Below are 22190 nucleotides of genomic sequence, written 5' to 3' on the forward strand. Positions count from 1 at the left end.
TTTTTCCTCTCTCTCTCTCACTTTTCCTCCTATAGTTGCTGGAAATATCAGAGCTTCAGTTCCTTTAATACTTTGGACAATGGACAGCTCCCTCCTCCCCACTAAGGGGCTGTGGAGAGTAGGGGCTTAAGAAACTGGTTCCTGACGACTTCAGTCCCAGTGCCTCCTGCTGGCACTTCAAGGGGCAGGGAAACCTTTGGGCTGTTGAACTGCTTCTCTGCTTCAAGAGCCTCTGCTCTCGTTTGCTCTCTTTCTCTTTCTCACTCTCTGGCTCTCTGGAAACTGCTTACTCTCTTCCAATCAGATTTGGGGGGTGTATCTCCTGGGGCTCAAGGTTGGGATGGAAAGGGGTCCCAGCCCCCTCCTCAGCAATTGCCAAGATGTCCCAGCATTGCCCAGGACTTCCAAGTGTCTTGGAATCAGACAGAACATGGCCAAAGCCCATTTGGGCAGGCAGAGGGTTGGGAAACTGGGAGGGATGGGAGGGGGGGTTAGAGGGAAGCCGTCCCTCCTCTAGGTGCAGAGGGTATGCTGGCCACTGGAAGATTGGGGTCACTGGCTGGCGCTTCCCCCAGCCTTGGCCGGGGCCCACTGCTACAGAATCCACCTGGTGGACACCTGCCTACGGTGAAGCTTGGTGTTGAAAGGCTTGAGCCAGCGGGTGGCAGGGGCTGCAGTGTGGGCTCTGCCCAGGCTGCTCCCAAGGCCTTTGGGCCCTGAGGTGTCAACTCCAGCTCTGGGTCTCTCATTGTGCCTGAACCATCCCTGGGTTGAGGCATTGGCTGAGCTGATATTGATCACTCCCAGGTCATGACTGGTCAGCCAGGCCACTGCTCTTACAACCTAAATCTGCCCCAGCCTGCCTAGGGCCCAAGGACAGGGAGGCCAGGGGTGGTGTGGCAGGGAAGGGGGAGGCCCGTTTGGGCCAGGCTGGCCTGGGGCGGGGGAGGGGCAAGGGAGCTTGGGCTCCTCGGGGCGGGGGGGGCCATGGCTTTGGCGCACTCCTAGGAGGGCTCCAGGCACTGTGCCGTGGAAGATGCGGGAAGCCCTTGGTGCTCTTTCAGGTCCCTGTGTCCTGGGAAACCCAGGTCCCTCGATCTCCCTCTCCCCCTGCCCGGGGCCCTGTCCGGAATGGGGGGTATCACGGAGGCCGAGAGCGGGGTGTGGGCGGGGAAGGCAGTAAAGGCGGCCGTCTGGTGAGCTCAAAGCGCGCCCCCAAGACCGAACCCTGGCCCCCGCAGCGAGTGGGCGAGTGATGGCGGCGGAGGGGGCGTGGGGGAGGGCGGGCGTGCAGTGCGGGCACGAGGGGCATGCACAAAGTCCCCGAGTGTGCGAGCGTGCGAGGGGCTTGCCCACTGTCCCTTCCTGCCCGGGGCGGGGCCAGGAGAGGAGCGGAGGTGACGGGGGGGCGGGCGGGGGGGCGGGCAGGGCGGGGCTTTCCCTCGGCTCGCCCGCCCCTCTCCGCCCCGGACTGGGGTGGGGCTCCCCCGAGGGCAGAGCTGGGAGAGGAGGCTCAGCGGTGTCCCCGCCCCCCACCCAGAGCATGACCGGGTTCAGGCGATGGGGGCGGGCAGGACCCCGCGCTATTCGATGACGAGGCAGCGGGGCAGGTGCTGAGAGAAGTACTTGAAGAGCTCGGGCGTTGCCCCCGGGCAGTTCGTCAGCTCCAGCTCCTCCAGCTCCTGCAGCTGCACCAGGCCGGACAGCCCGGATGTAGTCAGCAGCGGGCAGCCTGCGGGCGGGCAGGAGGGGGAGGTGGCTTAGCCTGGGAGGGGTCGGCCGGGGGCGGGGCCGGCCAGGACCCGGCTTGGCGGGGCTGGAACTTGTCCCTGTCTCCCTCTTTCTCTGGTTTGGACCTGGGACAAGGCCAGTCAGCTCAGGTGTGAATCCGCACAAGGGACCAGATGGACTAGTAGGGGTCGGACTAGTCGGGGTTGGTCACTGACCAGGAGGATGGAGGGGGTCTCACCTGCCAGAGACAAGAGACGCAAACTCCTCATGGCCAGGAGGTGCTTCAACCCGAAGTCCTGCACCTAGGCGCGAGCGCAGGGGTTATTTCTGTCCGCATACTTGGGGCGCCTCCCAACCCCACCCTGCTCTGGGGTCAAATCATAGTACTGGGCTGCTAGAGGGGCAGGATGCGGGGCTCAAGAAGGGGTTTCCTTAGCCACCACGGAGCCAGGAGGCAGTTTGGGAGTGCCAGTGAGGGCCTGAGGACCCTGTAAGGCCTACTTAGGTCCGCCGCTGGGTGCGGAGGGATCCCAGACTTCCCTACAGTGTGTGAGTGGAGCGGGAGAAGGTCAGCGGATTGTCTGGAAGGGGGCTTTTCCCTCAACCCCCACTTCCCCCAGGCGCTCCTCCATCCTCTGAGGCGAGGAGGGCCGGTACCTGGCAGCACCATCGAAGGTAGAGGCTGCGGAGGGACGACATGGTGGACAAATAGCTGAGGCCAGTGTCCGTGATGCGAACGCACCTGTGGGTGGACCAGAGGGGGCACTGCCCGAGGCCACCTTCAACTCATCTGGCTCCATTCCTCAACTCCATCCCCTTGCTCCTTTTTGGGAGTCCCAGGAGTGGATTCGCCCCCTGCCTCGCCCCACAATAGCCCCTCCCTTTCCATTGCCAGTCCCAGCCATGGTTCCCTTTCACTCCCTGATCCCTCTGCGGCCCCACCCACTCCCGAGGGCCACTGATTCAGCCCACGCTTGCTGTAGCCCAGCCCACTAGTCTAGGCCTTCGGCTTAGGATGGCTTTGCCCACTCGCTCTGGCCCTATCCATTGGCACGCCATGCCCACCATCCAGGCTCTGCCCTCCTGCCATAACCCGGGTCACCACTCCAGGCTCCCCGGTTGCCATGACCCCGCCCACTCCACGCTGGGCCCGTCCACCTCCCAGGCTCCGCCCCACTTGGGGCGCTGGTCCGCACCTGTCAAGCACGAGCTCCTCCAGGCGGTGCAGGTCGCAGGCCACGTACTCCAGCGCCATGTCGGTGATGCGCGGGCACCACGAGAGGTCGAGGCTGCGCAGCTTGCGCAGGTTCTCAGCCACGAGCTCGACGCCATCGTCGGTGACCTTGGAGCAGCCCGAGAGGCTGAGCGCTGTGAGGTTGGGCAGGCTGTGCACCACGTTGACGACGCCGTGGTTGGTGATCTCCCAGCAGGACAGCAGACGCAGCGTGTGCGTGCTATGGCCCTGGCGCGCCGTGAAGTAGGCTAGAGCGGTGTCCGTCACGTGGTAGGCCTGCAGGCTCAGCTCCGCCAGGTTGGGCAGCAGCTGCGAGATGGCGGCGATGGCGTCATCCGCCACGTTGATGCAGTCGCTCACACTCAGAGAGGTGATGCGTGCGCTCAAGCTGGACCACAACCCCGCCTCGGTGAAGTCGTTACAGCCTGAAAGCTCGAGGCGCACCACTCCTTGCATCTGTTCCAGCATCACCTGTGGGATGTCAGCAGGGTCCCAGGATCAGGAGATCCAACTGCCCACACCCACCCACTAAGTGTTTGGTTTTCCCCAAGGGAGCCCTCTGCGGTGCTTTGAAGATTGAACTGGCCAGTAAGGAGCCTCTACGGGGCAGGAAGCAGTGGTCTCACAGGTGTGGACACTGTGAGTACTTATCAAACTGAACTCTGACTGAGCACTTCACAGAGTGTATGTCACATCCCAATGAGCCCTGATGGCACAGTGGTTACAGTGCTAGGCTGCTAACTGAAATGTGAGCAGTTCAAACCCACCAAAGGCTCTGTAGGAGGAAAGAGCTGGTGATCTGCTCCCATAAAGATTGCAGCCCAGAAAACCCTAAGGAGCAGTTCTACTCTGTCCTGTAGAGCTGCTATGAGTCAGAATTGACTTGAAGGCACAAAACAACATGTAATACACCAACACAATTCTAAAACAGGTGGCAGGGCCTGGCTGAGCTGGCCCTCTGAGCAGTGGGCTTTTCATGTTGTGATGGTTAGAGTCCAGGACCTAGGGTAGGGGCCGCTCAGCTGCCCCTCTGACATTTGTTCCTTCCTATGGGACTGTCTCCTCCAGCACACTGCCCTCCAGGGCCAGGTTTGTGGGCATGCAACCTGGGCATTCGTCCAGGGCCCTGTGCTCAGAAGGTCCCTGCCCTTAGTTGAATGCCTCATCACCGTCTTGAACAGGAGGCATCTTTTTCATTTTGCACTGGGTCCCCCCATCCCACAGCCCCATCCTCCTCAGGGCCCCACCCTCAGCTACTTTGATCTTTGTGACTGGAGCCTCCCCTGAGGGCCACCCGCACCCCACTCTCTGGCCTTGCCTCTCCCGTGCCCTGCCCCACCCGCCTGGCCCTGCTCCCTAGGCACACCTCCAGGCCGGCATCAGTGATGGTGGAGCGCTTGAGGCTCATGGCCTTGACGCCCTTCTTGGAGAGCGCGTAGTTGTCAATGAACTCACAGATGTCCAAGTCGGAGACACCCACCAAGCAGAAGCCCTCGAAGCCACGTGTCGCGAAGCCCTGCAGGTTCACGAACTCCTTCTCGCCACTGGGCAGCACATTGTAGAGCTCCTTGGCATGCAGCACTGGCGTGAGGCCAGCCCAGAACTTGGGCTGGTAGAGCACGCGCCGCCAGGCACGGCACACCTGCGCCAGCACGCACTTCTCACACGCCGAGAAGTACCAGAAGAGGCCATTGAGGATCTTCTCATCTATAGCCAGGGGCAGACGCTCGGCTGGGGGCCCGGGAGCCAGGGATGAGGCCGGTCCACCAAGGGGGAGCCCCACTGAAGGGCATGGCCCCCCAGCCAGGGTGGCCCGGGGTAACGGGGCAGCCAGGCTGGGTGGCGGGAGGGCAGGGGGTGGTGGGGGCTGGCACAGGCGATTCTTGACTGCTGGTGTGCCCTTGGTGATGCTGGCTGCGCCCAGGCTGTTGGACTGGCCTGGCAGCTTCACCAGGCCATTTCGAGGCAAGCATGGAGGCTTGGGGTCACCGTCGACACCAGGGCTCGACATCTTCCACGCTCGCTCTGCGGGAGGATAAGGCAGGAGGAGGGTCGAGCAGCTCCCCCTCACCACTGCTTGCCCTGCCCAGCCCAGACCCTGCCTGACAGAGAGGACCAGAATGCCTACAAGCAGCAGAGCTGGGGTCATGAGGACCATGCTCACTGAGCACCTACTTACTGTATGCATGGAGGTCACAGGCACTTTTCAACACTTAGGTACTGTGGTTCCCACTTTACAGGTGGGAAAACAGAGGTGAAGAGAGAAAAGATTCTGTTCATTTCAGTGTGGGAGCTGCTCCCTTTGTCTCCGCCACTCTGATGCCCACCCTGGCCTTGTGTGAACCAGGCCCCCATTACTGCCTGCTGCCCACCTGCTAGGCAGGGGCTGAGGAATGGAGAGAGTAGGTTGGCGGGTGGTCTCTGGCCTTCCCCTCAGAGGGTCCCAGCACGGCTCTCTGGTGCCCTGTCTGCACCTGCCCCTGAGAATGTCAGTGCAAACAGGAGGTTTTGTTTTGAGTCCTGGACACATACTGCCTCCTTAATCCTCTGCCCAGCCCGATGAGGACGACACTGTGATGACTGTTACCATTGTGCAGATGAAGAAACTGAGGCAGAAGCAGGGTGAACTGCTTGCCCAAGGTCATGGCTACTAAACAGTGGGGCCCAGGTTTGGATCAGGGCTGGCTGTGAGAGGGCAGATGTGGGGAGCTCTGCTTAGGTCAGGGTCATTAGTCTCCCCACCCCAGAGTCAGGGGGGCTGGGGCAGCTACAGCCCACGGCTCCCACTCAACTCCTTGAGGCTGTGAGTGGCAGAGAATACTGGGCATGGAAGTCCCTGGAAAGAAAAGGCAGTGGGGCCCTCACAGTGCCACCATCTGCTCCAAATACTCAAGCTCCTCCTTGTTCACCACCCACCCAACACCCAGCAAGCAGGCAGTGATGCCCAGTGCTTAAACTGTACAAGTTCTGGGTCAGACACCCTGGGCTCAGAACGTGCCTTGGCAAGCCACTCACCTTCTCCAAGCCTCCATTTCCTCACTTCTGGGCCTGGGAGGTGATGGTGCCCCCTCTCAGGGGTGATGTGTGGAAGGGCTGAGCACAGTGCCTGGCTCATGGTGAGCTCTCGGCACGTGAATCAGGCTATTTCTGAGCCCCACAGTCAGACTCAAGGGCAAGGCAGATTCCACCTTTCCTGCTCTTTAAGTGACCCCAGGACCTAGGCCTCTACCCCCTGCCCCACACACTCAGGGGAGGGACAGTCAAAGGCTGCAACAGTCAAAGGGCAGTCCTAGACTGGGGTCACAGTGCCCACCCACAGGTCCCCACAGACACCTTCCCCTCTTGCCTGGCTGAGTTGGGCCACTGCTCCAGAGCTGGGAGGCCTCACCGAGGCACCTGCCCAAGCATTGACTTCCAGCCCCCAAACTCAGCATCCCATGTCCGAGGAAGGGCACAGATCTTGGTTGGGGCCAGGAGTCTCACCAGAAAATGAGCCTACGGGCTGCCAACCCAGCTTGGGCACTGAAGGCCTTCTGCCCTGGCAGCCATGACCCCACCCCACCACAGTCCCACTCCAGGTGCTCTGTGCCATCTCCCTGCTTCCCACAGGCCCTGCCCAGAGGGCATTCCCACACCTTGGCCAGGAAATCATGGCTGTCACTGGCTGATAGGAATTCGGCAACCATAACAACACTGCCCACTGGGAAAGTCATGTATTTAAACTCACAGAAGCCCTGTGTGTGTATGGGGGAGGGGTGGCCACTATTGTTATCCCCAGTTTTCAGGCAGGGGACCCCAGGCTCTGAGAAGTCATGGTTTGCCCACAGTGGTGGTGAGCACAGAACAAGACCTGGCTCGAGGACTGCCCCAGATCCCAAGGGACAGAATACAGGAGGAGGGGACCTTCGGTTGACAGGATGAGGCCCGTGGCCACCCCATCCCCGAGGCAAAAGGGAGAGGCTGCCCGGCAACTCCCTCCAGGAGGCTGTGATGGGGATGGAGAGGCAGCTCTGTGTTCTCAGAGCATCCCCTGCTCCTAAGGCCGGGGCGCCCTGCCCACCAGCTTCCCACCTCCCACAGGCCTGGCCCAGCCCGGCGCTGGCGCCAGCACCATGGACAGCGGTCACCACAGCTGCGCACCTGCTCTGAGGCCGGGCCTGGGCCTGCTCCGCCACTAACAGCAGCTGGCTGGCTGGCTGGGGAGTAAGGCAGAGGAGCCCCAGCAAATCCGAGGCCCAGCAAGCCCCGCTCAGCAGGGAGGGGCGCTGAAGGTGGCGGAGAAGCTACCCCCTTGGCTAGAATCCGGAAGAGGTGGCGGAGGCGGCACCAGGGAGAAATAAGGAGGACTGTTGCAGATTTCTGTTGAGAATTCTCCCAGCCCTGAGTATGCACGTGGAGCACCAAGTTGGGGGATGCACGTGGATGCCCTGGGCCATCTGTGGGCTCCCTTCCTGCCCCACTGGAGCGCACAATTGCACATTCACATTTGCATGGGCACACATCCCATCCCTACCTCTAGGCCCCAGGATCTGAAGGATGAAAATAAGCAATCTTTGAGAGCCCACAGGAGGGAGGCACAGGCTCAGGGGGCCGCCCAGAAGCCTCTGGGGGCCCACAGCCCAGCTTCCCCTCAGCCCACAGCCCTATCCCCGGCCAGGGCAGCCTTCCCTGAGGTCAGCCCTCATGTGAGTCCCATCAAAGCTGCCTCCCCACAGAGCCAGCCTTGCTGCTTTTGGTCCTGTGTCCACCTGCCAGCTGCTCCTTGCACTCCCGGCCCTGTCCTGCCCACCCTGAGTGCTCCTTGCCCCAGTCCTACAGCTCAAAACTGGAAACAGCCATCTCTTGGGTTCAAGGGTTGAAGCTTCAGGAGAAAGGCTGGGGAGAGGGTCTTCCTGGCAGTTAGCCAAGGGGCCCCTGAGGGGCTAGGATGAGCCTGGCCCTGGCCCACCCACCTGGCCAGAAGGGTGACCCAGGCAGAGTCCATGACCCTCCAGCCACTTGTGACAGCCCCCCACTGCAGGGCTCTTGGGGACCAGCTTGCAGTGTCCTGCCAGAAGTGGACAGGGGCAGTGTCCAGGCCCTTCACGCTGCCTCTCCCTTAGAGGCAAGACCTCGACAGTGGATGCCGGGAAAGGGAGAGTCTTTAAAAAGACAGCCAAGCTTGTACAGTTCCCAGTCTCACTCCACCTGCTGTGCTCAGCTTGGAAAGTGGAATTCTTGGGGAGGTCACCTCCTGGGTAGGTTGGTTGTGAAGGGCGTGGGCACTCCAGGGCCCCAAGGAGAAAGATGAGGACAGTGGCTGCTACCTTGGCTGTCTGGCCCTCAGCACCCAGAGCTGGGAAGAGCTGCATGTGGCCTCTGTGCTCTCCCCACAGGCTCAGAGAGAAGTATGGGGACCAGATGGGCCCAGGGAGTAGGGAGGCCCTGGGAGCCCCTGGGAGGACCCCAGCACTTGGTGATTACCAATCCAGCAGTCCACAGATAGCCTGAGACCCTTGGAGTCCACCCGTCTGCCTCACAGCCTTCCCTCCAGCCTCTCCCCAGCTTGACTCACAGTCCAGACAGACTCCCCCTCCCCTGGGAGACTTCACCCATTAGCACTGCAAACTCCTTCTCCCTGCTCAGCTCTCAGCGTGAAGCCACCCTTGCCTCCCTCACCAGAACCCTTAGCATGGAGAAGACATCTCCAGGGTCCCCCTCATCACACAGTCGCCATCACTGCCCACATGTCTGCCTCTCCAACCCAGCCTGGGACAGACTGCACCACATCCAGGTGGCCTCTGGGGGCTGGCTGAATGAATGAATGAACAATGAGCAGTAGCCCAGGTAGCAGGGTCCTGCAGAAAGGGGCACAGCACCAGAGATGGGGGCCCAGTGGAGGACAGTCAGACTAAGGGGAGCTGTAGGTGAGTTGTAGCTTAAGAGGTTCATCTTGCTGTGACAGGGGCCAGTGCCCACAAGGGAGGGAGGCCACTACCCAAGGTCAGTGGGTGTCAGAGTCTCTGAGGAGGGTCCCAACACCAAAGGGTGGTGGGCAGAGGGCCCTGGAATCATATAGACCCTTGGGGAAAGAATAGCTCCCTCTCCTTCTCAGTGGGGCCCCTTCAGGAGCTGCAAGGCTGAGGAAGCTGACCACCAGAGTTCCTGAGTCTGGCCAGACCCAAGGGGAGGGGGCAGGAACCCCAGGAGGGCAAGGATATGGCTGTTCCTATCTGCTGAACCAGGGCTAAGTCCCTGTCACTGCCTGATGCTCTCACACATGGCCCAACCACGATGGGGCAACAAGCCTGGTGCAGCTTTGCAGATTTTCCAGGAGTGGCACACAGCTGGGACCTGACCCCAAGTCTGTGACCTCCGATGCCTGGGTCCAGCAGTGGTGTCCTAGAGGGCAACCCTGGGTGCCTGGCCTACCACAAACTACATGTGTCCTCTGCAGCTGCCTCAATCATACTGTGCCCTATTTTGCCTCTCCAGAGCCCCTGTACCCTCTCCGACCTGGGCCCTGGGCTGGTGGCCACTCTGACAATTCACCTTACCTGGTGGCATCTTGGTCACACCCTTGTTCCTCCTTCCAGAGGCTGCAGGCTGCACACCCACTCCCGGGGCAACCTTCTTTGGGACTGCCCTTACCCTGGAGACCTCCATCCCTCTTCATTTCAAGCTCAGTGGGCTCTCCCCCAGCCCTGACACCCCACCTTCAGAGCATCCCACCCTAGACCTGGGGTCTCTGATAGACCTGCCCTTGAGGCTGTGCAGCTGGGCAGCTGTGGACACCAGAAGCACTCACAGCAGGTTGGGCTCAGTGATGACACCAAGGCCTGGGGTGACAACTGGGGCAGCTCAGGGCCAGCAACTTGAGTGGGCTGACAAACTCCAGGACAAGCTCCATGACTCAGGAATGCTCACATCCTGCCACTTTGCACATATCACCGCAGCACTCCTCCCGCCCCTGGCTCTGAGATGTTTCTGGGGTGCAGGGTCCCCTCCCCTCCTGTGTGACAGGGGCTCTGAGAAGGCAAGACCTTCAGAGACCCACATCGAGGCACCAGCAGACAAAGGTCACTTGGCATGTCCTGAGCATGGCAGCCCAGGAGAGGCTGGGCACCTGGGAGAGTGGACATCAGTCTGGCTCCAGCCAGGCCCCTCTGCTCTGAAGGACCTGAGCACTTCCAGGGCCTAGGACTGGGGCTCTGGTGCCTGCTGCTCTGGACAGTTGCCCCAAACCCTCCGTCCAATGCTCTGCGGCCGACTGACTGTGCTCCCAGATCACTGCTGGGAAAGGATCTGGGCTACTAGCTCACTCCACAGTCTCTCTTTTGCCACCACCCCCACTCAACCCTGTGCCAGCCCTGGAAGCACAGCTGCAAGCTCCCATGTAGGATGAGACAGGGGCTTTGGGTAGCCCAGCAGAGCCAGCCAATGAGCCCCTTCCCTCCCTCTGGAGGGATAAGATGTCTCCTAGCCTCTCAGCAACCCCACAACTCCCTGGCCCCAGGCCCAGACAGGTCCCCTCTGACCAGGGGGAGACTGTATCAGATGCTTGGGAGTGAGCATGAGCCAGTGGTGGCCTTCTGTCTGATGAGCCTCCCCAGTGTGGGATGCTAAGCTCCCAGGCTTGGCCCAAACTAAGGAGGAGTCTGGGGTAGGGAAGCCACAAAGTGTAAGCTGCAGGCAGGGGTCAGTGTAGGCCTGGGATTCCCTGGGGCCTCATGGCCCACCCTGCACAGCCCACATTTACGAAAAAAAAAAAACAAAGGCACCTCGTCAGGCCCTGTAGCCACCTCCTGCAGGGGCAAGCTGGGCTCTGTGACCACTAGGTCTCCTCCCTGGTCTGGGTGACCCTGTCGGGGGGCTCAGGCGCCTGTGTCCCCCAAGCCTTTCAGGCTCCCAGCCAGGCTTAGGCCTCTGCTTCAGGCTGCTGTCCAACGCCCCACAGAAGCAGTAGCTGGAAGCGAGGGCCCTGTGCCCAGCCAGGCACCAGGGAGGCCTGAGCTGACCCTGGTCAGTGGGCCCTGGGAGATGGTAGTGGGGGAGGGGCCTTCTGGAGATGGTAGCTGAAGGCGCATCTACCATCTGCTGTCCCCAAGGTAAGGCTGCCCAGGAGAGGCCAGGAGGAGCTGGGAGGAGTGGCTGCTAGCCATGACCCCTGAGGCTCCACAGCCAGAACTGCTCTCCTTCTAGGGTGATTGAGGGGGCTCTCCTCACCCACTCACGCCTCCAGGAGGCCACAGGACCCTTCCCCAACAATGCTCAGGGGCCCAGTTCCCCTTCTAAGCCCCTCCAGCCTCGGCCAAGGCCCACAGCTCCTCTAGAACCAGGAGCTGGTCAACTCACCCCACCAGAAGTGTCAGGTAAGGGGCAGCCCCCAGGCCATACAACCACTGCCTCCTCTTGGAATTTAATTGTATTCAGCACCTGTCACCGCCAGGGGCTCACAGGCAACCCGGGGGCTGCAACTCCACACTTCCACAGGGTCACTGCGTTTCTCCTCAGTGGCTCAAGTGGCACGGACCACGGCCCTGACCCCACTGGTGGGTGGTGAGCTGGTTTCCACTAGCCGGGGTTGTGGGAAGGCCTCGCGGGACTGGAGGCCCGGTGGCCCCACCGCACGGGAGAAGGGGCTGCGGTCTTATGTAAGCTCTCCTGGCGGCGGTCTCGGCTACTGCAGTCCCCAACCCCCACCCCGCCCCCTCCTCATTGTGGCCGCTGCGGTGGCGCGGTCTGGTCCCTCCTGGCTCCCTCCCGTCCCGCAGCCCTCCGGCCCTACACCTTACCTCGGCCCGGGCTCCTGGCTCATGCCACGCTGTCCTCCGGGAGTCCTCCGGTCATGGGGAGCCCGGCATGGGCGCTGGCTAGATGGGAGGCAGCGAGGTGCTGGCCTGGCCGGCAGGGCCCGGCCCGCGCCCTGCGCCCAGCGTCCAGCGCTCCGGCCTGGCCGGGCCCCCTCGGCCGCGCGCGTCGGGAGAAGAGCTCCCAGGTGGGAGAGGACCGGCGCCTGAGCCTCCCACCGGTGTGGCTGAGGCTGTGCCCAGATAAATACGGCCGATTTGCAGGGAGCCGCCAGCACCTCCTCTTTCTTCCCCCCTCCTCTCCCACCTCTCCGCGCTCCTCCCCGGCTCCTCCCTGGGCTCCTCCGAGGCCGGTGGCGGCGCCGGTGCGCGCCCCCACCCAGCCTGCCGCACCCTCGCGCGCCCCCGCCGCCGGGAGCCAATCCCGGTCCGCGGCCAGGGAGGGGGGCGCAGAGGACGTCGAGCCTCGCCCCTTCCCCGGCCTGGCCCGGCCCGCGCGCTCCCGGCGCAGCGCCCACGGGCGCGCGCCAGGCCGGCCCCCGCTCCCAGTCGCCGAAGCCGGCCTGACAACAAACCCGGGTGACCCCGAACCCTGCGGACCAGGTGGACTGGGTCCCCGGGGCGGTCGGTCAGCAGGGGGTGCACTGTCCTGCACTGCTGGGGGGCAGGCCTCCTGCGTACCCGCCCCTGGCTGCCACCTGCGGGGAGGGGGAAGCGAGAGGTGGGATGGTCCGACCCACCTCCCATGGCCCCTCTACTAGGCCCGTGAGGGGTGGGCATAGCCGGCCCAGACCCCTTCACGCTCCTAACATTGATGCGGACCTGCTGGGCCCGGCCTGACACCTCCCCAGAGCGGGGGCTCGCGCGCACACCCGGAGAACCGGCACACAAATGACTGGACCAGATCATTTCATAGAGTGACAAGAATGATGAAGTACACGGGGGGGTGAAGTGCTGGTGGCCTCGCCAGGGTGGTCAAGGGGGCTCCTGAGGGAATGAGTCGAGATCCTCCAGAGCGATGGAAGAGGGGTCCCAAAAGAGCTTTGGAAAGAACCTGGGACTGGAAGGAGACGAGAGTGCCCTCCAGAAGGGACAGGAGGCCAGTGGAGGGCAGGGTAGGGGAGTGGGTATGGGCATGGATGTTGTTAAGGACCAAGGCACCAGGTCTCCTGGCAGGCTCAGGCAAAGATGGTTTGGGCCCCATCCTGGGTTCTCCAGGGACCAGGGAAGGTGGAGGGCCAGGTGTGGGGTCCAAGAGCCACAGGGCTAAGAGACTCTTAGTAGACACGAAACCAGCTGGTGACTGCAGCATGTTGACAGGAAGCAGGGACAGGGGGTTCTGGCATATGAGGCCTGGGGCAGTGGGGGGCGGGGACAGGATGGTGGATCCCACTGTGGGGGCAAGAAGAAGGGGCCCAGGGCCTGCCGGGGTGAGCAAGCTGCTACTGTGAGGTAGGGACCAAGGAGTGGTACTGATCAAAGAAGGCTTGTGGTGGAGCCGACAGAATGGGGCAGATGAAGGCATTTGGGGTGGCCAGCAGCAAACACTCCAGCCTGTCTAGACCAGTTGTGGGCCTGGCAGGCTGGCCTTCCCCTAGAAACTGCCACCCCTGTGTGCAAGGGTAGAAAGGGTCTCACCCTCACACTGGGGGGGCTTGCCCCTCGGCGAGTGCCAGAACTTCAGCCAGAGAAAAAGGTAAATATGTGCTGAGCCCCGTGCCCCAAGTCAGGCTGGAATGGACACACCCCAAGTGCACAGGTGTGTGACACCAGGACATGCAATGGCATTTGGGTCACTTGGCCTGGAAGAGGCCCCCATAGGCTGGCCTATCTCTGAAGAAGCAGGGCAAAGGCACACTCTTCCTTGCAGGGGAAGCTAAGGAGATATTGTTGTCCACACCCTGTCTGTTTTGCCTGTGGGATCCCACACTTCTCCCCATCCTGTCGCCCTCCGCATGCCAGGCCCCTTCGCTGGCTCCTCTGTGGGTAACGGCAGCCGCCTCCTTGCCCAGCTCCCCACCTCTTTCCTCACCTGTATCCCCACGGTGTACAGGGTCCTTTATGGTGCAGATGGGGCCTGTCCTCCCCGGGCTCTCCCCACTCTTTACTGGTGGCTTCACCTAAGTGGCTGACTGCCACCTCACCTCAGACCTGGCCCCTGGCATCCTGAGCTCCACCCACACTGGTCACCCTCCAGGGCCTTGCCTGGGGCACCCCTCACCTGGAGCATCTTTCACTTGGAGTATCCCTCACCTGGAGCACCCTCTGTCACCTGGAGCACCCCCTCACCTGGAACAGCTCTCATCTGGAGCTGGGGTCCCAGGGGCCTGAGGACTGAAGGCTGGGGGCATGTCCTGGCCTTTAGAGAAGGGAGGGCTGTGGGAGAGAGAGCCATTCTTAGGGGCGGGGCCGCCATGACAGTGGTTGGTGCGGACGCTTGGCTCAGGGGCAGAGCTGCCCAGGCCTGGCGCCACATTTGAAATGTCCCTGCACCTCAGCCACGGGCAGCCCCAGGCATTTCCCTGGGGGTTCTGGGCCAGCGGTGCACCCTGGAGCCACAGGTGTAGGCCCACACCCTCCCTCCCAGGGCTCTTCAGACCCATCCTTCCCCCTGGCTGAGGCCCGCCTGTGAAATGAGTATGGGGTCTGAAGGGGGTGTCCTGAAGGTCTCGGTCCAGTATGAGGGGTGAAAGTCCCTCAGTCCCGATCCAAGTGATTATTTCTGTTCTGAAGCCACTGGGGCCAGATGGACACTCTCCCCCACTCCCATACCCCCTCAGAGACAGGAGGACCCAGAGGGGCTGGGGAGAGGCTTGTGGGGGGCCAGAAAACCACAGGTATGTTTGGTGGTCCTCAACACCCCTTAGCCAGAGTGAGGCGCCTACAGGCATGAGAGCCTTGTGGCTGGGGTGGCTGTGGGGAGTGGGTCCCTCTGCTGCCCCCCAGTCTCTTTTTCCTGCCTATCCCTCCTCCTGGGACCCCTGGGACCCAGGTCCTGACTGCCCAGGTCCTGGTTCGCCCCCTCATCAAAGGTAGCCAGGGCTGAGGATGACTCAGGGCCGGGCTGTCGCCATGGCAACTCATGTCGCCTAGCAATGGCCGTCTCCTGGTAACAGCTGTCTCCTAGCGATGGGATCTTTTCCTGGCCCTGGCTGGAGGCTGGTGGTTATTTTTAGCTCACTGGCAAATCAATCGGCAGCTGCATTTTCGGCTTCTCAAGAAAATGAGCAGCGCCGGGGTGGGGGCGTGGTGGGGGGAGGTGGTGGTGGGGTGGTGGTGGATTTCTTGTCAAAGGGGAAAAAACATCCCTGGTGACAGGAAACTTTCTACAGTGGGTCCTGAGGCCAGGCCAGACCCACTTGGCAGGGGTGCGGGCAGCAGGGCTGCAGGAGTTGGCAGCGATGGCCTGGCTCCTTGACCGGGTCTGGGGGAGGCCTGGTCTGGTGTTGGGCCCTCAGGCACCCTTAGCAACTTTGGTCCAGCTGGGCAGCAGATCCAGGCCAGCGCTGAACATGGACACGGTTGGCATGTGATGCTGGGGGGCCAGAGGCTGGTGAGCTCCTGGCACCTGCCCCTTGGTGTGGGGACTGTCCCCGCTGTTCCTGACCCCACCCATGCTGCAGCACTCTCCCCTGGGCCAGCCTGAGGGCACATTTGGGAGGTCCTGGCTTCAGAAGGAAACGGTGGCTAAGGCTCAGTTGGGGACAAGGAAGGGCCAGCTTCAGGCCAACCCCCACGTTGCCTTCTGCCTGCTGTTGGTGAAATTCAAGACTCAGGCAGGAGACCTTGTCCTGTCAACTCTTCATTTTCTTGGAGTCCCTGTTCTGTGTCACCAGGAGGACCATGCTCAAGCTCCTCCCCTCCTCTCTCTGCCATGTTTGTGGCTTCTGGTTTTCTCTAAGCTCCATTGTCCTCCCAGCCTTTGCCCATCAGTTTCCTCTCCTGGGCCACTATTCCTGCCCCTCGTCCCTGGTTCTCCCCTGCCCACTCTTCATATTGCCCCCCAAGAGGGTCTTCAGGCAGCCAAGCCCCCTGCCTTCATCCTGAGCACTCCTCGTCTGTGGCCCCAGCACTGTGATCTTCCCTGTTGGGGTACCCTACACCCCGTGGTCCACCGTGCTAGACAGTAGGGCTGCCTCTCCTTGCTCAGGCCAGACTCACAGTGGTGCAACACCTTCCACAGAAGGTAGTCTTCCACTTTGGGATGTCCCGCATCAGCACCATTGGCCCCCTAGGACCATGATTTGGGAGACAGTGCAATGGCCAGAGGATGGGCAGGCCGGGGGGTGATGTCGGGTGACATTGCCTGAGGTTGCCAGTGCCCCCACTCACAGCCTCTCATCAGGCTTCTCCTCCAAGGCCCCTCTGGGGAAGCCGGGAACCCAGAAGCCAGGTCACTCTGAACTGCACAGAGTCATTCAAAAAGGTCTTCGTGCTCCTGGTGCCTCGACCCTGCCAAGTCCCTTGATGAAAGACATGGTACCTGAGTCTCTTGGGGTTGCTCTCACAAAGGACCATAAACAGGGAAGGGTGAGCTTAAAACAACAGAAGGTTGTTCTCTCAACATTCTGGAGGCAGAAGTCTGAATTCTAGGTGTCAGCAGGGCCATGCTGCCTCCAAAGTCTCTAGGAGGAGATCCTTTTTTGTCTCTCCTAGTTTCTGGCTTATAGCATTCCTTGGCTTGAGGCCACATCACTCCAATCTCTGCCTCCATCATCATGTGGCTGTCTTCCCCCGTTTGTCCTTTTTGCTTCTTACGAGGACACCAGTCACATGGGATTAGGACCCATCCTACTCCAGTGTGACTTCATGTCAACTTAACTAATTATATCTTCAAAAGCCTTCCTTCCACACAAGGTCTGATTCACGGGTACAAGGGTTAGGACTTCAGTGTGTCTTTTTGGGGGGACACAGTCCAACCCATTGACACAGGAAAAGACAAGTACAGAGACAGAGGTTCAGAAAGACCGAGAACTTGGAGACAGACTCCAAGAGACAAGTGGCAAGACACGGAGGATGCAGGACAAACCAGAGTCAGAGCTGACATCTGTTATCTCCATGGGTCTGTGTCCAGCCACCCCTCCACTCATCCCTGAGCTTACTTGCCCACCGGGGCCATGGTGCGGGCTGAGGTCAGGACCTCAGGGTCCCCTGGCTCCATGTCCATACCCAGCCACAGGCCCAGGGGCTCTTGGGATCTGCCTGGGGGCTTCGTCTGCCTAGAGGTGGAACAGGGGCTGGGTACTGCTCTTCTTTACTGTGGGCCCTTTGCATTCACTGTTCCTCACGACTTTTCCTGCTCACAGCCATCTCCTTCCATCCCCCAGCCTTGGATCACAGATCACCTCTCAGGGCCACCCTCCCTGACCAGCCCAGTCATGCTGCCACCTGCATGGGACATCTCTTTAACTCAGCTCTCCTGTATGCATCCATGCTCATGTGTGTGCATGTATGTATGCACCCGTGCACGCATGTACATGGTGGGAGTGCATGGGCATTACGTATGGGTGTGTGCACACGTGCATGTGTGCATGTGTGGTTCACATGCATATATGGTTCACATGTTAGTGGGGGCTGAAGCTCAGAGCCCAGCCTAGAGTAGACACCCATGAACATCAACTCTTACTGTTTCTGTTGGGATTGTTGTTGTCTCCACCCAACTGCAAACAACACAGGGGCAAGGACATGCTTGTCCCTTCGAGACTGCAGCCTCAGGCCCCAGTACAGGCCCTGCACACAGGAGATGCTCAACAGACGCATGAGTCAGCCTGGCCCATGGCGGCTCTCAGGCAAAGTAGCCAATCAGATTGTGCGAAACTCCACTGCCAGGTGTCATGCTGAGGGTGGTGTCCTCCCTACCAGAGTGCAGGGAGGAGGGACCACGAGGCAAAACCCCCACGGGGAGGGAGTCGGCTCTGGGCTCTGGGTCAGCAGTCATTTGGCCACCCGAAACTATAAGCATCACTGGCTCATCCTCTGGGGAAGGGGTGAAGGTGGGGCCTGATGAGCTGGCCAGAGCCCAGTCAGCTTACTCCTCATGCTACCAGCAGAGGGCGCCTGGAGCCCACTACCTGATTCAAGCATAGGCTAGGCAGGCCTCTGCCCCAAGGACAGCCCAGAAGTGGCCCTCTGGCCTCTGGAAAGGGGCAGTTGGGTCTGACCACCTCTCCCCTCTTTCTGCTAGTGTGTCATTCTCTGCCAGGTGCCCAGCTCCAGGTCTTATCTACCCCCTATAACCCTCACCTTGTCTGGGGCAAAAGGCCAGCTGAGCCCTAGGGCCACCTGGGCCCTTCTTTGGCTTGGGAGACTCTGGGCCAGGAGAAAGGCTCACAGTGGGCCCCAGCCTCCCCCTTCCCCTGGGGCCTTCTGACCTCTGCCAGCCATGTGCTTCAGGCCCTGGGGTGGGGAGGCTGGAGGGCTGGAGGGGCAGGCCTAGCAAGGGAGGCAGACTCCACAGAGTCTGCAAGCTCCGGAAACCTCACTTGGTCTGGGACCCCATCGTCAACGCTGGTTGAACTGCCTCCATGCCTAAGGCCTTTTGCGATCTGACCTATGGTCCACCCTCTGCTCTTCCTGGCCCTGGGCTTTCACCTAGCAGTCAGAAGTCCCATCCACACCTGTCTCCTCTTCCCCTCTGCCTAGAACTTCCTCTCCCTTCTCCACTTGGCCAGTGGCTCCCCACTCTCAGGTGGAGTTCAGAGGTCTTTCAGTCAGGGAAGTCTTCCACCACCACGTGGATCTTCACACTGACCCTGGGCAATTCCTTCTCTTTGGGAGTCAGCCTTGGTTCAGCCTGTTCAGGCTTTGTGGGGCTGATTCTGTGGCTTGCTCAGCAGTGTCCTGTCTTGGTGCCTGTCATCCCACCGTTCAACCTCCTCCAGAAAGCCACATCATTCACTGTATCATTCATTTGACATACATGTGGTCACAGTTGGCCTGAGAAAAAGGCTGTTGGGAGAGCGGGTCTAAGCCTGATCTGGCTGCCCTCTCCGCAGCGCCTCCCACCTCTCTGCCAGTCAACCGCCCCAAGATCCACAGGCTGGTTCCTGGGGGCCCTGACTACAGCTTGGGCCCCAGCCTGTGCCCAGCTCCGAGGCCCAGCTCCCCAGAGGTCAGCGGACGGCAGCCCGGCAAAGTCCCCGCGTCCAGTGAACGCCCCTCTTCCCTGGCGTACCTGCTGGCTCTCGGGGAGGGGCCGCCAGGGCCGGGTTAGGGGTGGGACGTGGGCTGGAAGGGGCCAGGCCCCGGGGTGAGATGGCCTCCGGCCCAGATGTTCCTGCGAGCACCACCTGCACCCTGCCCCCGAGCACAAGCTCCGGGGACAGTGGCGGGACCAGGAGGGTTTGGGGGCCGAGAGGGGCCGCCCAGAAAACGAGGGCTGGGGGGTGACGCGCTGCCGGCCGCGTTTCCCGCTCCCAGCTACCGGCCCCGCCCCAGGGAGCGCCGCTACCATTGGCGGAAAGTTCCGTGGCCGCCCCAGGATTGGCCGCCAGCCACCTCCTCGCACCCGGCCCGGCCGGCTCCGAAGCTACCGGAATGGGGGGCTGCGGGGGCCAGTGAGCAGCCGCTGGCCGTGGGGCCGCGCTGGAGAGGGCGGCCGGCGCCCCGGGTGCTCCGCCGCCGCCCGTCCCGGTCCACTCGGGCCGGCTCCCGAGACCCGAGACCTCGGTAGGTGCTCGCGCTCCGTGCCTCCTCCGGCGAGGCTCGGCGCGCCCTGCTGTGCCCTCCTGGCCGCAGGCGCCCGCGCCAGCTACTTCGGGAACCGCTGCAGCTGGAGGTGCAGGTACGACCCGTGAGGAAACCTGCGTGGTCCCCCTGGACTGGGGTTCCCCTTTAGGAGGAATGGGGGCGCTCTCTGACCGGCACCGAATCGCTGCCCTCCCCTGGAGTCCCGCGAACGCGGGGCCTCAGTTTCCTCCTCCACAAAGTGGGTGCGACTATTGGTGGCTGCAGAAGGTGGGGTGGGCGGCTGGGCCGGGCGGGGACACGGGGCTCTGGCTCAGCGCCGCTGGTCCTGTGCCCAGCGCCCTGACCCTGGAGCCCAGCAGCGTGGGGCAGCTGGCCCTAGCCGGTGCAGAGGTCACTGTGGATGGCTGTACCCACCTGGGGCAATGCGCCTGACCCTGGACCGTCGGCGATCCTGGGGCGTGGTCCAACGTGTGGTCTGGAGTCGCCTGCCTGCAGCCAGCACAACCCTTTGTAGGCTCCCAGGTCTTTGCTGAGTAGGCTGGTGGCACCCTGGAGCTGCTGCTAGCTGAGAGCCCAGGCCCACTGCCAGGTGGCCGCCTTCAGCTCTGAGCTTCAGGAAGATGGGCATCCTGAGTCGCTACCCCAGGCTCATGGCCTTGGTGTGGACAGTGAGTGACCATCGAGGTGAAGTCATGAAGGTTTGATGGGGATGTGCCTGCATTGAACCCATTGCACAGAGGGAGAAACAGGCCCCAAGGGCAAAGTGCCTGTCAAAGACCACATAGCTAGCTAGTGAGACCCAAGGGAGTAAGGGATGCTGGACCTGGAGTGCCCCCCTCCTGATCCATCTTAGAGAAAGAGCTGGTGACATGGGGCAGAGTGGAGGGGGGTGGCCAGGCATGGCAGTCTCCTGCCCCTAGTCCCCGAAGGGTTGGGACTGTGTGGGGGAGGGGATGCTGGGGACAAAATCAAAGCATCTTGCCAAAGCTGCCCAGGCCTCCCAGGCCAGCTGTGACTTCCCTCCCCTCCCCCAGCCAACCAACGAAAGTCCATGAAGATGCTTCCTGCAGGGCAGCAGGCCCACCTCTTTGCTGTTCTGGAGCTTGCAGCCTGACCTCACAGGGGATGGGGGGGGTCTCTGTTCTGTCCCCTGACCCCAGGCCAGGCCCCAGGGCCCACCATAAGCCCTGCCACCCCAAGCCTGGCTGGTCACAGGGGACTTCTGGGCATTGGCTGTGCAAATGCAAGGCGGGTGTGTCCTCCCACCCCCACACTGGGCATAGCCCCAGGCCTTGGTGTGTGCGCACAGGAGTGCACTCCAGTGTAGGTGTGGCTTCAGGATGCATCCACATGTGTGCTGTGCGGCTTTCTCCCACATCCTGGGGTCCCCAGCTGCCTTCCAGGTCTGAGACAGGAGTCTGGCTGCTTGGCCCTCCTCCTCTTGTCAGGGCGGGTCCTGGGGGATCCCAGATGGGCAAGGCTGGGCTTACAGCCCCAAGTTCCCAGGTGCCCGCAGACTCTGTAGCAACACTGAGCTCCTCCTGGCCACCTGCACCAGTGACTTTGGTGAGTGTCTAGCCATGGGGGGACGTTGGGGCCTGCACTCCCCTCATGCCTGCCACTGGCCACATGTCTCACAGTAATCCACGGGATCATCCACAAGGTCACCCATGACGTGGAGCTGCAGGAGTCCTCCGCCAGATGCTGCCACTGTTCAGGATGGGGGGGGTGCAGGGGGCCAGGCACAGGCCTCCATCCACACCCCGCTGCACTGCGGTGTGCACCCAGGCCCTGGCACCTTCCTCTTCAGGGGCTGGAGCCATTTTGGTGAGGCCTGACTGGGCTGTGCCCCTCATGTCCAGAAGGTTGGCCATGCCTATGTGGCTGTGAGCACTGCCCACCTGCTTCCCTGCAAGGTGGCACTAGGCTGAAGGGGACTGGGAGTGACCACCACTGGGGGTCTCTCCCCCAGGACAGGGTTCTGGGGCAGGGCTGTGGGAGGGTGGGTGGGGAGGGGGCCTCCAGATGGCATCCCGGTACCAAGGGCTTCTGAGGCCACAGTGATAATAAGAACATCATTACTTTAGCCAGTGTTGGTGGAGTCTGTACCTGAGCCAGCCCTGGCTCTGCCTCACCTCATGTCATCCCCTCAGGCCTGGGCCACTGTGTTCTCACTTCAAAGAGGGGGAGACTCAAGACGAGAGCCATCCCCATAGCCAACTCTTCAGACAGGGATTGGACTGGACTATGGGACAGAAAATGATACTGGTGAAGAATGAGCTTTTTGGATCAAGTAGACACATGAGAGTATGTTGGCATCTCCTGTCTTGGAGGGGAGATGAGAGGGTGGAGGCGGTCAGAAGCTGGCCAAGTGAACACGAAAATAGAGTGGAGGGAAGGAGTGTGCTCTCTCATTAGGGGGAGCAATTAGGAGTATACAGCAAGGTGTATATAAATTTTGGTATGAGAGACTGACTTGTAAACTTCCACTTAAAGCACAATAAAAATTAAAAAAAAAAGGTGGGGAAGACTGAGCCGGGGGGGCTGCCTAGCTAGTAAGGCTGGAGGAGGGGCAACGCCTATGCCCTGTAAGGGACTGCTGGATGGGGTGAGGCATGCAAGGCCCCCCCATTCAGTTGCTGCCTCCCAACTCCAGGGTGCTTCTGTGGCTCAGAGCAGGAGTGGGAAAAGGGTCATGACTCCTGGGGTTCCTCAGATGATGGGGGGCAGGCAGACATTGCTCCTGA

The 22190-nt window shown here is 61.5% G+C and overlaps 2 protein-coding genes across 4 annotated transcripts; one reads left to right on the top strand and one right to left on the bottom strand.

Annotated features, from left to right (window-relative positions):
* Positions 1-1446: 1446 nt before the first annotated feature.
* On the bottom strand, positions 1447-12083 carry FBXL16 (F-box and leucine rich repeat protein 16). Of its 3 annotated transcripts, none has more exons than XM_049903588.1 (6): positions 11740-12083; positions 4332-4990; positions 2928-3436; positions 2389-2413; positions 1970-2033; positions 1447-1732 (listed from the first exon to the last, which is right to left on the bottom strand). In XM_049903588.1, exons 2-6 carry the CDS (start codon positions 4974-4976, stop codon positions 1584-1586), a joined length of 1392 nt encoding a protein of 463 aa, XP_049759545.1. In that variant the 5' UTR covers positions 4977-4990; positions 11740-12083; the 3' UTR covers positions 1447-1583. The 3 variants fall into 3 exon arrangements, with proteins under 3 accessions (XP_049759545.1, XP_049759544.1, XP_049759546.1); XM_049903587.1 differs by having other exon boundaries at positions 2389-2473; XM_049903589.1 differs by lacking the exon at positions 2389-2413 and having other exon boundaries at positions 1648-1732.
* A 7513-nt stretch (positions 12084-19596) lies between these two features.
* On the top strand, positions 19597-21429 carry METRN (meteorin, glial cell differentiation regulator). The gene is given in 7 exon segments (XM_049904994.1): positions 19597-19840; positions 19843-19880; positions 19882-20024; positions 20026-20111; positions 20950-21009; positions 21084-21144; positions 21146-21429. Coding segments are annotated over 7 exon segments (861 nt in total). The 3' UTR covers positions 21375-21429.
* The last annotated feature ends 761 nt before the right edge of the window (positions 21430-22190 follow it).

Source organism: Elephas maximus, chromosome 12 (genome assembly GCF_024166365.1).
Source record: "Elephas maximus indicus isolate mEleMax1 chromosome 12, mEleMax1 primary haplotype, whole genome shotgun sequence".
In the NCBI taxonomy this organism is placed as follows: Eukaryota; Metazoa; Chordata; class Mammalia; order Proboscidea; family Elephantidae; genus Elephas; species Elephas maximus.